This window comes from Mustela nivalis (genome assembly GCF_964662115.1).
Source record: "Mustela nivalis genome assembly, chromosome: 6".
NCBI classification, from domain to species: domain Eukaryota; kingdom Metazoa; phylum Chordata; class Mammalia; order Carnivora; family Mustelidae; genus Mustela; species Mustela nivalis.
Genome location: NC_139025.1, coordinates 123,119,013 through 123,137,184, shown reverse-complemented (window position 1 = coordinate 123,137,184; position 18,172 = coordinate 123,119,013). Strand labels below are relative to the sequence as shown.

Genomic DNA, 18,172 nt, shown 5'->3' with positions numbered 1-18,172 from the left:
TACAAAAAGCAGTGTTTGGCAGAGGATTGTTCTTTGATAGATATGAAGGTATGGAACAGTGGGGGTGTATAAGATGCCTGCCCCTGTGGGAGAGGAGTGTGGTCACAGACATGTCTGCACAGAGGCTCCTGGTTGTGAGAGCACATCCAAAGGGTAGGGCTGGGGAAGTCACACAATCTTGCTCTCAAAGACATTTGTCCTTTTCATTCTTTCCCTCTGTCTTTCCATGGGTTGGAACAGTCATTGTTCCAGGGGAGCCACTTCCTCACAAAGCAAGTCCTTTAGCCACAAATATTTAAACATTAAAAAAAAAAAAAAAAAAAAAAAAAACTTTTTGCGGGGCACAAGTGTGGGGAGATAAGAAGAGGTCATCTTTAGTGATAAAACAGGAAGCTTCATTGAACACCCTATTGCATGCTGGGCCGTTTTCAATCATTCAAGTGGTGACAAGCTGGTAGAAAGATTAAAAAAACACTATCTCTGCCATGAATCTGCTCACATCCTGGGTCACGGTTATGGGGCTGGGAGGAGAAAATCTCACGTACTCCTCGTTGTTTAAATAAGAAATGTGCCCCAATGAGCTGAACTACCATGTTAAGTATGGGTTGCTGTGAGGTCCCACAAGCACTTGGAAGTCCATTTTGATGGTCCATGAAGTTTTTATGGGTAAAGTGTTTTTAAATTTTCCTTTTGAAGGGAACTTGAGAAATATGAATTAAGCACAAATGAAGATGTTGTGCTTCAGGGAAAGTGCCTGTAACAGATGGCAAAATTGGAAAAGCACGTGGGACCCAGTTTATGGAGGGCCTTGTATGCCAAGCTTGAAGAATATTCAAACAGGAGCAAATTTTGAAGCAAAGGATATTTAAATTAGCAAAATTGTTTTAGCAAAATGAAAAAGATTGGAAAAGGTTACAGTCAGGGTGGTTATTTGGGAAGCTACTGAAAGCAACCAGGTGATTCAATGGACCAGAACCTGAAAGGAAGTATGATGAACTGGGGAGACTGGAGGGGAAAGGAATTGATAAAAGCTGTGAGAGCTGAGGGATGAGGGGTTTCAATGACTGGGTTGAAAGTGATCCTTTTAATTAATAGTAGGTAGAAATGCAAGATGAAGCAGTTCTGGTATTAGCTTTGAGGTACCAGAAAAATTATCCTGGGGATAGAGTCTGAGAAAAAAAATATAAATTTAAGAATCTTCAGGAGTGGTTGAGGTTGACTAGAAGAGAACTAGACAAGAACTTTAAGTAGCATTATACTATTCATCCAAGATCTGGATGATAAACATTCAACTGAAAAGGACCAGAGTAACAGCAAAATCAATTCCAAGGTGTTGGCAAGGTTAAACAGTTCATACAGGCAGTTGAAAAGGTTGTTTTGTTCAGGAAAGCATTTTCAGTGGCACAGAAATGGATTAGCAGCATTTCTCTAAATGTCTGCTAATGTCTCAGTGAGACATTTTCATCAAAATCTTGCAGTGTTTAACAAATGCCAACCTACTGGATTTGAACAGGGTTAAAGCCTTGGGACTTTCAAGTTGTTAACAGTCTTCCCCAGGAAATTCCTGATAGACTAGTAACAGAGAACACAAGAGGGAGCAAACAGAAGTTTGTTCTTTAATTCTTTGGTTAAAAAAATTTTTTTAAAAATTGTATGTATACATATGAGAGAAAGAGAAGGTAAGGGGATCAAGACTACAAATAAAGTAGCCTTAGGAAAACAATTCTTCTTGAGAGACCATTATGAAATTCTAGAGGAAACCAAAACCAAAACCAAACAAACAAACAAAAAAAGCCAAAAAACCAAAATGGGGCCTGAAATCTCAGCCATTGTGTTCTTAGGGGAAAAGGGAGTGGTGTTACTAAGTCACAATGAATGAGTATCAGCAAGTTCAGTTTGAAGCCTCATTTTTAAGGTTTTGTTTGTTTTTTTGGATATTTCTCCCCCTACACAGGTATGCATCCCAAAATAAAGCTAGGAAAGTAGTTGTATTTTATCACACAATTAACCACAACTTGGAATAGTAGTATAGGGTGAGGAAATCCAACTCATTTACTGAAGCTGCCAGGCTCCAGAAAAGTTTGATAGCAGGTTCTATTTTTATGTTGCATGTTTGAAATTTTCTAAAATAATAAAACTGTAAGATAAAGTTTCTACTTCATTTGGAAAACTAATTATTTTAGTTTATGGTTCATGTTATCCCCACAGTTTCCTGCAGACTGTTGGCTGATTCACAGATAAACAAAATATGTAAGTGTTCAGGCAAAAAAGTACTTTCATAAGAAATTTGGGTAGACAAATTAATTATAGTCAAAAGTTCTGTTTTCCTCTTCCATGAGATACTGTTCAATGGCATTCTACTAAACAGTATGGAATAGGAGGCAATGGTAAGAGAAGTGGTAACATGCCCAGGATAATTACTAAGCAAGTGAGAGCGGCTAGTATGGACAACCAATGACTTTTTCTCTTAAAATATTTTCAAGGGTAGGTTTATTTTGAACTGTTTGTTAAAAGTCTATTTGATGTGAATTCTATATCTGATAACCTATACTCAATTACCATTCACAAACTTCATACAGAAAGGTTAATACAATTATAGAACTTCAATACTGTGATAATAGAACTTGAGAACTGAAGAACACACATTTCTTCACGAATTTATTATATAAAATGCCCCCAGAGTATTTGATTTCTCTCCTTCTTTCATTATACACAAGCACATGGATGAGACGCTCTTTAAGATGACTATAGTATCATGAGTCCCTTGCATCAAGGTAGTGTACATACCTTAACAGTTCTAAAGGCTGGCCCAGAAAACAACAACAAAAAATGTTACCTTATCACAAGATGAAAGCACTGTTTTCGTTTTCCTCTAAATTATGATGAAAAATGTCACTGTTTTATTTAGCATTACGGTACACAACAGATCTGTCTCAATTACTAAAATAATTAAAATAATCCTGAAAGATATCCTTTCTCCCCTCCCGTGATTTGAAAAGCTGTATTTTTCCTGCCAATTTCAAACAAATCATCAGGTTGATCTAATCTGTCTGTTAAAACAATCATCAAAGAACAAGCTCAGCACATTAGCTGTATATAGCTTGTAGTAAAAGGATATATCCATATCTCTTAGTTAAAAATACATAATCCTTTTATTTATATTGTAATAAAAGAAATTAACATCACAGACACAGAAGACTAGAAAGGGGAAACTACTTACTTCTGAACGTCCAGTAATTTAAACCTATTTGTACTTTTCCACATGGAAGTAATATTTAACACTTACTTTCTGAAGTATAACTTAATCTTTGGGGATATACAATGTAAATAGGACTTAAGAGTAATAGTTCCATTCATTCCAGGTCTGCTTAACGTATGATTAAGTGAAACAAGGCACAATAGCCATCCTTTCTATTATGTTGCAACACTGATCATGTGCCTTGATAAAATGGCTGTAGACAAGATGATGGCAACATGAAGGGAAGACTTTGGATTGTCTATTTAAAATGCAGGTAATAAGTAATTAATAAAAAATTTAAGTGCACTTTCACATGCTTTGTGTTTATAATAAACAACAAACTTCCTAGCTTTCTTGCAACAGGCTTGACTACCATTTCTTTTGGCCAAATGCACTTTTCCCCAGTAAACTTAAAACAACAACAATAACAACAATAACAACAACAACAACAACAACAACAAGATAATCCCTGTCCTTTCATATACTAAGAAAGAGGATTGGCTACTGAAACAGTTCATTGCAAGACACATGAAGACGACATACTGTGGCATGAGTTGTTTTTAATTTGTTGTGCTGTTACTAAAGTAAAGTTCTGAGGGCTGCAGTTAAAACATTCCAAGTTCTCCCTTCCATCTTTATTGATTTCAAGATTTTGCACAGAAAACTCTTTGGGGACTAGAACAGCAGCAATTGCATCACACTGTTTTCAAAACTTCAAGTTTCAAAGCAAATTGTTTAAAAAAAGAAAAAAAAAACACAGTTCCTGATTTGAGTTAGATACAGGGACGAAAATAGCACATAGTTGAAGGTTACACAGTCTACAAATGGTGGCAATATATTCCTTGGGAGAGTAGTTTTGTTGGTATATATTTTTTAAATACTCAAAAAGGCTCAACCTCAAGCAGTAATAAACACAAGCAAAAGTGATTTAACCCTTAAAATAAATATTCAGAAAAACCTCTCTGTACATACAAGTGAAAGAATAAGTAACACTTTCACGCAAAAAAAAAAAATAAAAATAAAATAAAATAATACTAATAATAAAGGATTTGTTCATATAAGTAGCTGAAATCTGCTGTTCCAGCCCACATATCCCCAATAAAGAAGGGAGGCACAGACATAAGGTGACTACTGTGGTTCACTATCTTACAGCCTTTTTGTACTGGGACATTATCACCACCAAATTCATCCCTCTTGTTATAATTATTAAAATTTAAAATTTTTCTTTTTTTTTCCATTCTTCTTCTTCTTCTTCTTCTTCTTCTTCTTTTTTTTTTTTTTTTTTACAGCATGCCAAATCCTTTGGCATAAGTGATGGCCTTCAGCAATCTTTCTTTAAGTTTTTCTTTGCTTGAATATTCCGGCAGTAAAAGGACATTAAAGCAAGTATGAGATGTAGGTAACCTAAACAGAGAGAATAGGAAAAATAGGAAAATAAATCATGGAGAATATGCTCAGCACTAAAAAAACCCCTACTTTTAGATAGTATGTATAGTTGAGAAGGTTTGCAATGCAGGGTACCCATTAATGTAACTCATAAACTTTTTGTTTTTCCTACACAACTACCAAACATCAGTTTGTTTTTATCTTATTATTCAATCCTAATGATATGATGATGATGACTAATGATAACATATTGTATCCACTGAGTCATTATGACATAACACATATTGTTTAACTGTTAGATCTCATGTTATCTTCTCAAAATGAAACTATCATTAACCCCACTACAGAGCTGACATTACTGAGAAGTTAATTTACTCCAGGATGAAGATAATACTCAAACCTGGCTTTTAAGATTTCAAAATCTATGTTCTTTAATGCCAATTAGAAATATTCTTGGCAGCGCTGAGCATATAAGTGACTTAATAACAAATATACGTAAAGTTACATTAAAGCCATTATGCATCAAATAATGTGGAATACTAATAGAAATGCTTCTATATATTTAAACCCTTAAATATGCTACTGTTCATGTAAGATCCTTACTCACAAAAACATTAACTTATACAATGAAGAACAAGATTATGAAACTTGATTCTAATGTTAAGATTATGAAATCTAGTGCTGAACAATTTTGAGACTCAATTTAACCATTCTTAAGTAGATTACATAATACCACTTTCAATTTTAAAAATTCTGAAAAACTGAATGAATCATATCACTTTGCAAAATTCAAAATCAAGTGAGCCCTTTAATGGCTTTGAACTAGGCCAGTGTTTTAAAAATTACTTCAAACAAAAGCAGCAAAATATTCTCTGAATTACCAGTTCATGTGATTTGGAGAGTTCCACATAAAACTTTTAAAAGTGCTCAGAAGCTCCCGGACAGTTCCCATGTCTGTGACATGGAATTTAAGGTTCTAGGTATACAGTCACAATTTAATAATTACCTTTCTGTGTCTGGGCCATTTTTGGCTATAATCATCTTTAATTTTCCTAGTCCACCCACAGGTGCTCGGTCTGTACCTGTTGTAAACTGCAAGAAAAGTCTTTTCTGCTCATCTGTAAATGAATGAACGATTTCCCAGAACTCCCTAATGAGAAAAGGTAGAATACTGATTTTAGTTTGGTCTTCATTTATAATTAGTACTAATGTAAGTTTATGACTTATTAAAACTGTATTATGGAGATAACCTGGAAGCTAGTATCAGAAACCCTAAACATTCATTCCTGGTGATCAAGGATCTACAAATTACTGATGCATATTTATCTTACAGAAACATTTAAAGGTGTAGTTCATGGCTACATTATCTAGAACAGTAATAAGTGGTAAACTGAAGTGTCCTATAACAGGAAATAATTATGTAAACTATGGTATACTCATAAAATATTATCAGGAATAAGAGACAAAACCCAAAACTCAAATCCTGTAAATCGAAAATACTAGATTGGGGGGAGGGAGGTGATACCAATTAAGAATAAAATAAAAACACATACACATACACACAGACACACATGTAGTAGTAGTAATACAAAGGCACAATTTTTTATTTAAACCAGAACACTTTTGATTTTGTGGGCTGTGGAAGTAGGGATGGGGATAATTCTGGTATTTCTGCTATATGCAATGATTTAGTCCCTGACATTCCTAAAATCTATGTGATAGAAGTCATGTTATTATAATGATGCTTGTTATAGTCACTCTAAAGACAAAATGAAGTTCATTAAGAGCAATCTTGGCATACGTGTATGAATAATGAGGTATCCATAAATTTAACAATATGCACTAATTCTCAGCTCAAAAAATTTCAGGAAAAAAATACATTTTAACATTTATTTGAAAAGCTCTTTCCAGAATCTTGGCAGAGAATGTCACACTTCCTACATGTGTAATTATAATTCTAGTTTTTTATATTCTTGTATTTCAGTATACAATTTCTATTACTAAAATGTGGGCATTTTTATTGGTATAATGCCAATACTTCTGACAGGGTTAGCAGCTTAATAGACTTCTTGGTTCTCCTTCAATGTCCTCCCACTTCTCTACCCTGATAGTCTAACACCTTCCTCAGTTCCTGCAAACCTCCCATTCACCTGGAGAACACAATAAAGAACTACATCATAACAACAGGAAATTAGACATTGGAACTTGCAGGTGCATTTTCAGGAAGAATTAGAATCATTCCACAGCCAGATCATTCCTATTGGGTGGCTGACAAGAAGAAAGTCTCCTATGGCCCAGAGCTCTCTGTCAGGGCAGAACAGCTAGCTCCCCTGCAAAATGGGTAGTCATCGAGTCTTCTTATCAGAGCACTGTAGGAGTGCTCTGAAGCCTAACTGAACCACCCACACCTGAAAAGGCAGATAGAAGGGTACCCTGACCAGTCTGTCTACATTATTTATTTATTTGGTTCTCTCTAGAATTTAAAATTAGAATTTAAAATACTGGGGTTACTACCAGTTTAGACAATGAAAACACTTACTGAATGAAATTCTTCTCTTCCTATAAGTGCTATGTTCTGCATTAAAATTCTGAATTAGGAATGCAACTATTTAGAAAACTGAAAATGAAGGAAAAAACTTCTGCATTTCTCCCTAAGTGATAGGTTCATGGATCACATCCCATTCACATCTCCTAAAACCTATGCAGATCAAAAAAGGAAATCTGATAAAAACACCCATAACCTAAGTTTAGATTAAAACTAAGAAAACAGAAGAGCAAACTCCCAAGTGACATGTAAGCTGGAAGTATGAACACCTGAGCCTAAACTATCACAGTCCTACAAGAGCAATACAGAAGACAGGGGTGTGCAGAATAGTATGGGTTAGACTTCACCCTGGGCAAACCCTCACCTCAAGAGTGAACTGCTAAAGAAAGGTAAGTGCAATGGGGTGGCTAAAAGGGCGGGCCCTGGAAAAGTACCAGGGTAGAAATGACAGGTAGAATCAAAACCACAGTGAGATACCACCTCACACCAGTCAGAATGGCTAAAATTAACAAGTCAGGAAACGACAGATGTTGGCAAGGAAGTGGAGAAAGGGGAACCCTCCTATACTGTTGGTGGGAATGCAAACTGGTGCAGCCAATATGGAGAACACTATGGAGGTTCCTCCTTATTGAGGTTCCTCAGTAAGTTGAAAATAGAGCTACCCTACAATTCCACAATCACATGATTGGGTATTTACCCTAAAGATACAAATGCACTGATCTGAAGGGGCACGTGCACCCGAATGTTTATAGCAGCAATGTCCATTGCCAAACTATGGAAAGAAACTAGATGTCCATCAACAGATGAATGGATAAAAAAGAAGTGGTGTGTATAAATATATATACAATGGAATACTATACAGTCATTTAAAAAAAAAAAACACCTGAAACCCTGCCATTTGCAACAACGTGGATGGAATTAGAGGGTATTATGCTAAACGAAATAAGTCAGAAAGATCAGAGAAAGACAATTATCATATGATATCTCTGATATGAGTAATCTGAGAGGCAGGGTGGGGGGTTGTGGTGGGTAGGGAGGGGAAAAAATGAAAACTAAGATGGGACCAGGGAGGGAGATAAACTGTAACAGACTCTTAATCTCAGGAAATAAACTGAGGGTTGCTGGGGGTGAGCGGGTGAGGGACAGGGTGGCTGGGTCATGGACATTGGGGAGGGTATGAGCTATGGTGAGTGCTGTGAATTGTGTTAAGACTGATGATGATTCACAGACCTGTACCCCTGAAGCAAATAATACATTATATATTAATTTTTTAAAAAATGACAGATCAGCATGATGCCGGGAAGTGATGGGGAGTACCCTGGGAGGCAGAGGTGTCTCCTTAAAGTAGCTTCTGGCTATAATGGAATGGAAGCAGCTAATGAAAGATTCAGGCCTTAAACAAGATGGAGCTGAAGAATCAGAAGGTGCTAGGCCGCATAGCCATATATTAAAGAAACTGTTGCTACCATAGTAACAAAAGAGGGACCCATTCAATCAAGAGACCACTTATGCCACCCAAATTTCTCCCCACTGTACCAGGAGATCTACTAATAGCAGGTCCAGGAAAACCTCAACCAATAGAAACAAAATGGGAGAAACAGAATTCCAAAATCCAAATAATTATGAAACAAGTTCAACAAATAAATAAGCTAAATTGTCAAGCAGAAAAAAGTATACTTGAAAAATTGAGTCATGAAAAATGGAAAACCCCATATTCCAATATGAAGAGAAAATGCAATAGCAGATCAAAAAGAACACCATTAATCAGAAATACAAAACTCAGAAATGAACAAATCTGAAAAAGAATGATAATACTTGAATATACTCAAGAAATATGCAAAATAAATTTGGAAACAGAAGGTTAACTTCTATGGTGACCAAAGGAATGACCAAAATTTCTAGTAGGGACATAGAGAACACAAAAGAACAAGAAAAAATGTATATATCTGGAACACATATCTATGGAATAATCCAGGTATGATTCGCTGTGACATTACTTCTCATAGCAAAATGCTGGAAATAAACACTATGTCCAGGAATATTAATAATCTATACTGCTTTCACACAGTAACAGTAGTCAGCCATACGAAAGAACATAGATGATATCTCTACCTTGACATGGAGCAATTTCCAGGATACACTGAAAATTCCTCCTCTGTCCCCTAGAAAAAGTCTTCATGCACTAACGTTTAATAACAAAGGTAACACATTGTGCCCTAAACTGACTTTTAAAGACCCTATTCCCCAAGATTTTCTTCTAAAAATGGCTTATTTCAGGCCTAGAGTTAACTCCTAGGGTTAGCTCCAGGTGAGCTAAAAATTTCAAAATGTAAAATGAAGTGATGTTAGAAGCATACCAAGACTAAGCAGTATGAACATCCCTAAGAATAATGACTTTCAAACACGTTCAATATATAAAAATCTAAGAGTTCAAAACAGTATCCAGAAAGAGGCAAAAAACAAAACAAAAAACAAAACCAACTAAACTCCAAACCCAACTGTTACTACTCAAATTATTACAGTAACTCCTTACTCTTAAATATTTAATTACCTTTTATTGTGCCTTTTCAGTAAAACTGTTTTACACAGTAATCAAGTAACAACTACCGATGAGGAAAAAGAACACCAGGTATATATGTAGAATTAACAAGAGCAATTTTTTTTCCCCAAAATTACCATTTTGCAAGCCCCAGGGAAACAATGGATTCAGATAAGGATACTAATAGATATGAAAATCAGAAGAAATACAGATTAAGAGGTTTGGGAAAGATGATGGTAGCAGTGACAGTTATTTTGTTTTTGCTTTTCTTTTTAATCTTCCTACTCTCTCCCGTAAAACCAGAGCTAATTGGATGGGAAAATGGAAGACCTATAGATAAGACCTTCAAAACCAGGTGACAAGATATCCCCCCACAAATCCTTCCATGTAAATGAATAGAACACACACTGACAGCTGGAATACCTGGTTGGTATCCATGTCAGTGGGTGAGGATGCAAAAGGAAGGCAACTGGGTTTCTTACAGCCCTGGGAGCAAGAGAACCTCAAAACCACCAATCCACTGGAAAGCGCAGGACAATTTGAGAGGACAGCTAAAAGAGAGTTACACAATTTGTAGGCAAATGCAGATCATGATGCAGTACACAGCAGAAGCTCTGAGCCCTTAAAGCCCTTGAACACCATAATTTCTTTCTGAAACTGAGGAGAAACTGCTGAAAATAAGGTCCAAATTCACCAAATCAAGAATAAAAAGGACAAGAAAAACTCAAATAAATGTACTTTTCTTTTTTCTTAAATCATTTTGCAAAAATACAATGCACAGAGCTGAAGCATGAATAATCTGCCCTGGCCTATCTCTCCCTCTTCCAAATATGAGAAAACTCATCTCACTTAAAAAGCACACCAGAAAAGATCACAAACACTAAGAGTTACTAGAGAGGAATGATAGGTGTATGTACACATAGGAATGATATCTCTATAGAGAATAAGAGTACATCGACATCTGCCAATAAAAACATGAAAACTGTAAACAAATTTCAAATGAAGCTAAAAATTTTTAAATAACAGTAGTAGAGGACAACAGTTAGTTGTCCTATGAAAGGACAACTAACTTAGAAAAAAATTTCCGACAAAATTTCAGAAAAATTTTAGAATTAATGAAAAAAGATTCTGGAAGGTATGACAGAACTAGGGAATAGCTGGAAATAAAAATAAGTCATGTCAAATTGAGGAAGCAAAAATTAATCTAGAGGAACCACAAGATACATAAGCACAATGATAATATAACAGAAACAGAAAATAAAAAACTTAAATTAAATCAAGAAAAGAAGCCATGCCTGAGAGTCCTCTTCTCAACCCAGACACACAGTTGGCAGGGGATTTCTGCCACAAGAGGTGCTGGCCCGGGAAGTGGTCCCCTTCTTGTGGAGCCTCAGAGTCCCTCCTAGTCCACAGACACTGAATGGCCGCAAGCACCAGCAAGGGGGATCCTGCTATAATACAATGGAGCCCAGGAAGAGCTTTCCAGCCCTATGGGCTTGATACATGTGCAACTCAGCCTGGGGAAGCTGTTAATTTCACCTCCCTAAAGCAACACGATCATGGACCACAGGGAGCCCTCATGGAATGAGATAAATAAAGCAGAGCAGAACAATGGCACAAAAGCTCTGAAAACTAAATCTGTCACTAGAACTACAACCCGCAAAAAAGTATGCCAGCACCTGCATGCTACACTTGAATAGTATGAACAGGATGACTGCCTGCTAAAGTAAGAAACTGTAAACAGGACCCAGATCTCCTAACAGACACAATGCCCAGGACACAATCCAAAACTACAATACGAAGGAAAGAAAATCAAGTGGTGTCAACACTGGGATGAGTAAAATGTTGGAACTGGGGTGCCTGGGTGGCTCAGCCGGTTAAGCATCTGCCTTCGGCTCAGTTCATGATCTCAGAGTCCTGGGATTAAGACCCCACATGGGGCTCTCTGCTCAGGCAGAGACTGCTTCTCCCTCTTCCTCTGTGCTCTCTCTCTCAAATAAACAAATAAAATCTTTAAAAAAAATAAGATGCTAGAATTATCTGACAAGGATTCTAATGCAGTCATCATAAAAATGATTCTACAATTTTAAGTTCTATTGTTTTCACAAATGAAATAGGAAATCCCAAGAAAGAAAGAGAAGTTATAATTAAAAAAAAAAAAGAGCCAAACATAAATTATGGACTTAAAAACACAGGGTAAGAGAATAATACTGGATGGGCTCAGTAATAGAGGATAGAAATATAGAGGATAAAAAACCGAACAAGGAAGAAAACTGGAAAACAAAACAAAACAAAAAAATCAAAAACAAACCAGAATCTCAGGTACCTGCGGAACAATGACAAATGACTAGACATTGGTATTAGAGCCACAGAAAGAAAGAAAAGAAAGAGAGTGGACTGAAAAAGTATTTGAAGAAATAATAGCCAAAAACTTTCATGTTGGGCAAAAAACACACCCACAAATTCAAGAAGCTGAACAAACCCCAAATGGCATAAACAAAACTACTCTTCAGGAATACAGGGAAAATAAAGATATCACCAGATAAAGGAAAACTAAAAGAATTTGTCATTACCAGACCTGTCTTTTTTAAGAATAACTAAAAGGAGTAATAAAAGATGGGACTCTTAAAGCAAATGGAAAAAAGAATGGAAATAGCAGAAACAGGTATATACGACAGACTGCCATTCTCATCAATTTTGTAAACCCTATGTGATGACTGATATAAAAATCACAACAGCATTAATATTCAAGACAATATTTAAAAGTGGGGAAAGAAATCAAAATGGGGGAGGGGGGGTGCCTGGGCAGCTCAGTTGGTTAAGCAACTGCCTTTGGCTCAGGTCATGTTCCAGAGTCCCGGGATCGAGTCCTGCATCAGGCTACCTGCTCAGTGGGGAGTCTGTGCTCCCTCTGACCCTCTCCCCTCTCATATTTGCTCACTCTCAAATAAGTAAATAAAATCTGGGGTGCCTGGATGCTCAGTGGGCTAAAGCCTCTGCCTTCAGCTCAGGTCATAATCCCAGGGTCCTGGGATAGAGCCCCGCCATCGGGCTCTCTGCTCAGCGAGGAGCCTGCTTCCCCCACTCTCTCTGTCTACTTATGATCTCTGTCAAATAAATACATAAAATCTTAAAAAATAAATAAAACCCTTAAAACACAAAAAAGAGAAAAAAAAAGAAATCTAAATGGAAGCAAGGTTTCCATACTTCACTGGAAGAGGTGTTGATCCACTCTCACATACGTACAGAACAACCAGGAAGAATACTATACTGAACAATACAACCCAAAAAACACTAAAAATAAATCAAAGTGTGTCCAAAAAAAAAAAAAAATGTATGAGTAATTAAATAACCAATGGAAGGCAAAAAGACAGAAACAAGCAATCATAAAGAGAGAAACAGAAAATATAAAGTAGTAGACATAAACCCTAACCTATCAATAATTACCTTAAATATGAACTGTCTAAATATATTAATTAATAAGGCAGACTGACAAAGTGGCTGATTTAAAAAAAAAAGAACCATTAACTGTTTCTAAATTCATTTCAAATTCAGCAACAGATTGGTTGAAAGTAAAACAGAAAAAGATACCAGGCAAACATTAAAACAAAACAAGAATGGTGTATTCATATTAGATTCAGAGCAAAGAAAATTAAAATCCTAAGGAGGGACCTTACATAATAATAAAAAGACATAATGATTCCAAATGGGTATGTACCAAAAAAAAAAAAAAAAAAAAGACAAAGAAAAAAAAGGTAATACTAAATGACAGAGCCTCAAAATACATGAAGCAAAACCTGACAGAGGTAAAAGGAGGAGAAGATAAATATCAGGAGAGACCTACAGAAATATGCTCAGCTGATTTTTTACATATATGAAAAAGTAATTTATTAGAGGAAAGATAAAAGTAGTGTATCTAGACTATGCAAAGAACTCTCAAATTCAACAGTAAAAAACAATCAAGTGCACTCTTGCCATTTATCAGAGAAATGAAAACTTGTGTTTACCTAAAAAACCGCACATGGTTATTCATAGCAATTTTATTCATAATAGCTCCAAACTGTAACAACCATGAAGTCTTTAATAGCCAAATAATTAAAAAGACTGATGAATCCATATCAAGGAATAAATACTACTCATCAATAAACAGAAACAAACTATTGATTTGTGGGAAAAAAAATGTGGGTAACTGTCAAGGCTGATTCAAAAAAGCCAATCCCAAAAGGTGACATATTATTATATGTGATTCACTTTATACAACATCCTTGAAATTACAAAATTAAAGAAATGCAGGAAAGATGGATGGTTATCAGGGATAAGGGAATAGAGTGGGGTTAGGGATAGGGTAAAGGTATAGATATATAGGTGTGACTGCCTATAAAAGAGCAACAAGAGGAGGAATTCTTATAGTGATTGAATTTTTCTGTATCTTGACTGCATCCTACTTGTGATACTGTACTAATATTTTATAAAAATTTGCCACTGAGAGAAAAATGGTTACAACTGTATGCCAATCTATAGTTATTTCCACAATAAAAAGTTAATTTTAAAAAAGTGTTAAAGAAAATTAACAGATGAGTAGATTTTGGAGGAAAAAAAATCAGCAGAGACAGAGAGGCACATCACATAATTATAAAGGATCAACTCACCAAAAAGACATACTGAGGCTCAAAGTCTATGTACCAATCAAAACATTTTCAAAATAAAGTAAAAACTGATAGAGCTGAAAGGAGGAATGGACACATCCACCATTATGGAGGACTCAACACCCCTCTCTGAGCATCTCATAGAAATACAAATCAGTCATCTGCAAAGTCATCAACAACCAGAACCTAAATCAACATTTATAGAACATTCCACCCACCAACACAGAATACACAAATTCAAAAGTATTAGAGGAGTCAGGAAGAGTTAAGTTCTCTGATTATAAAGAGTCAAACCAGAAATCGGTAACAGAGGAGGAAGATAGCCAAAAACCCTGGAAATTCAACAATATATTTTGTTTAAATTACAAAGAGAAAGTCTCAAATCTTAAAAAATACACACACATGAAAAAAATGAAAATGAAACATATAAAAATATGGGATATAGCTAAAGCAAGGATGAGAATAATATTTAAAGCACTAAATGGTTACATTAGGAAAAAGGAAAGGTCTCAAATCAATCAATTTCTATCCTCAGTAACCTAGACTAAGAAGAGCAAATAAACCAAAGTAAGGAAGTAACCAATAAAAAGCAGAAATCAATGAAATTAAAAACAGGAAAAGAACAGAGAAATAAAAAGCTGGCTTTTCAATATAATCAGTAATTTCAACAAACCTCTCAAACAAGACTAACAAGTTTAAAAAAGGGAAAAAAACTCCACAAATTACCACTATGAGGAATAAAGAAGGGTATGATAGTTCAGATCTGCAGACATCAAACAGATAAAAATGGAATATTATGAACTCTGCACACATAAATTTGACTACCTTAATAAAGTGGATCAACTCCTTGAATAACACAAATTGCCACCGCTCACCAAATATGAAAGATAATTTTAATAATCTTATAAACACTGAAAAAGTTGAATTTGAAACTAATATCCTCCACAAAAAGTAAATTCTAGGCCTAGATGATTTCCTGGGAGAACTCCACGAAACAATTAAGAAATAATTTGTACCGGGGTGCCTGGGCAGCTCAGTGGTTTTAGCCTCTGCTTTCAACTCAGGTCATAATCTCAGGGTTCTAGGATCAAGCCCCACATCAGGCTCTCTGCTCAGCAGGGAGCCTGCTTCCCCCTCTCTCTCTCTGCCTGCCTCTCTGCCTACTTGTGATCTGTCAAATAAATAAATAAAATCTTAAAAAAAAAGAGAGGAAGAAATAATTAGTACCACTTTAACGTAAGCTCTCCTGGAAAACAGAACACTTCCTAATTCTTTATGAGGCCAGAATTAACCTTGATGTTAAAACCAGACCAAGACAACATTAAAAAAAGACAGAAACTACAGACCAGTATCTTTCATCAACTCACAAAAATCATTAACCAATTACCAAGTCAAATTTGACAATGAACTAAATGGAAATGACTCAGATATGTAACACCGGTTCAATAATGGAAAATCCATTAATGCAATGTGCCATATCAAACAGAGGATAAAGAAAAATCATGCAGGGCGCCTGGGTGGCTCAGCGGGTTAAGCCCCTGCCTTCAGCTCAGGTCATGAACTCAGAGTCCTGGGATCGAGCCCCGCATCGGGCTCTCTGCTCAGCAGGGAGCCTGCTTCCTCCTCTCTCTCTGCCTGCCTCTCTGCCTGCTTGTGATCTCTCTCAAATAAATAAATAAAATCTTAAAAAAAAAGAAAAAGAAAAAGAAAAATCATGCTTGTATCAATAGATGCAGAAAAAGCATCTGACAAAAACTAAAAGCCTATTCATAATAAAACTTAACAAACAAGGTATATAGGGGAACCTCCTTGAATCTGTAGAGAGAGCACTAACTACACTAATGTCAAGCTTAATAAAGATAAATGCTTTCTCCTAAATTCGGAAACAAGTCAAGGCTTTTGCTTTTACTACTCTTATTTAGCACAGTGGTAAAAGTTCTAGCCAGCATAAGGCAGGAAAAAAAAATAAATAAAAGGCATACAAATTTAAAAAGAAGCATAACTATCCTTATTTACAGAATATATGACTGTCTATACAGAAAACTCCAAGATGTCTCAAAAAACAAAACAAAACAAAAAACCTTTTAAAGGGGAGTTCAGTAAGGCCAAAAGATAAATGGGTCAACATATTATAAAGCAAAACAAAACAAAACACACATTTCTATATACTAACAACACGTGGAAACCAACATTAAAAATACAAGCCATTAAAATAAAATAAAAATACAATACCATTTACAATCACCACAAAGGATATCACATACTTAGGTATAAATCAAACAAAACATCTACAGAATCTATGTGCTGAAAATTACAATGCTGAAGAAAGGAATTTTAAAAAGACCTAAATAAATGGGGAGCTATACTGTATTCACAGATTGGAAGAATCAACATAATAAAAATGTTAATTCTCCCCAATTTGATCTTAGTGTAATTCCTATCAAAATTCTATCAAGATTTTCTGTAGGCATAGACAAAGTGAATACGAAATTTATATGTTAAAGCAAAGAGTAGCTAAAATATGGAAAAGGCAAGAAATCTTTCATTTAAAACAGGAATAAGCATTCTATCTGATGTTAATGCTTACCATTTACCTGTACTGATAGTGCAGTACTGGCAGAGGGATGGATAGGCACCCACATGAAGGGAAAACCACAGGGATTTCAGAAAAAGATTCACACAAACATTATAAACTGATTTTTTACAAAGATGCAAAAATAATTCAGTAAAGAAGGACAGCCTTTTCAACAAATTATATGGCAACAAGTGGACATTCATAGGCAAAAAAGTGAATCTTGACTTGAATTTTATATATTATATAAAAATCATCTCAAAATAGACCAAGACTTCAATATAAAATGTAAAACTATAAAATTTTTAGGAAAAGAGAGAGAAGGAGGGGGGGGGTGGAGAATATGTATCTTCAGGACCTGAGGCTGGCTCAGAGTTTTATATCTGACTTTACCAAAAACATGATCCACAAAAGGAAAAATCAAAGCTCAACAAAATTAAAAATTTCTGCCATGCAAAAGATTCTGTTAAGATGGAAAGATTAGCCACAAGAGTAGGAGAATGTATTTGCAAACCACCCACCTCAAAAAGGACTAGAATATATGAAGAACTCAAAGTTCAACAATTAAATAAAAAACAGTTCACCAAAAACAATATACTGATGGCAAGTAAGTACAAAAAAAGATACTCCTCATTGCTGACATCAAGCATAATTCAAATTACTACACAATAAGACATTACAACATACCTAGCAGAATGGATAAAGCTAACAATTTTGACACAACCAAATGCTAGCAATGATATGGAGAAACTGAATCACTCATATATTCCCCAGGGAAATGTAAAATGGTGCAGCAACTCTGGAAAACAGTTCAGCAGTTTCTTAAAAAACTAAACATGTACTTATCATATGACCTAGGATTGCACTCCTGAGCGTTTGTACCAGAGAAATGAAAACAGGTTCTCACAAAAATCTCTGCTTAAATGTTTAGTAGCTTTATTTCTAAGAGCCAAATACTGACAACATCCAAGTGTCCTTTAACAGCTGAAAGGTTAAACTGAATATGGTCCATCTATGTCACAAAATACTATGCAGCAAAAAAAGGAATGAGCTGTTGATACATGTAACAAAGTTGATGGATCTCAAGACAATCATGCTGGAGGAATATGAGCACACCTAAAAAAAGGAGAGCAAAAGGAACCCTTCTGGTGATGAAAGAGTTGTACACAATCATTATAATACTAGTTATGCAAATCTATGTAATGTGATGGAAATACACAGAAACACAAATACATAGAAATAAGTT

General features: G+C 35.5%; 1 protein-coding gene across 19 annotated transcripts in view; it reads right to left on the bottom strand.

Annotated features, from left to right (window-relative positions):
* Nucleotides 1-2,473: 2,473 nt before the first annotated feature.
* Nucleotides 2,474-18,172, bottom strand: part of UBE3A (ubiquitin protein ligase E3A) — a 92,596-nt gene continuing 76,897 nt past the window's right edge. For all 19 annotated transcript variants that reach the window (XM_082736590.1, XM_082736585.1, XM_082736584.1 and 16 more), the window contains 2 exons: nucleotides 5,631-5,774; nucleotides 2,474-4,642 (listed from right to left, as the gene is read on the bottom strand). In XM_082736590.1, the coding sequence (XP_082592716.1) occupies nucleotides 4,522-4,642; nucleotides 5,631-5,774 (265 nt within the window). In that variant the 3' untranslated portion in view covers nucleotides 2,474-4,521. The remainder of the gene's footprint in view (nucleotides 4,643-5,630; nucleotides 5,775-18,172) is intronic.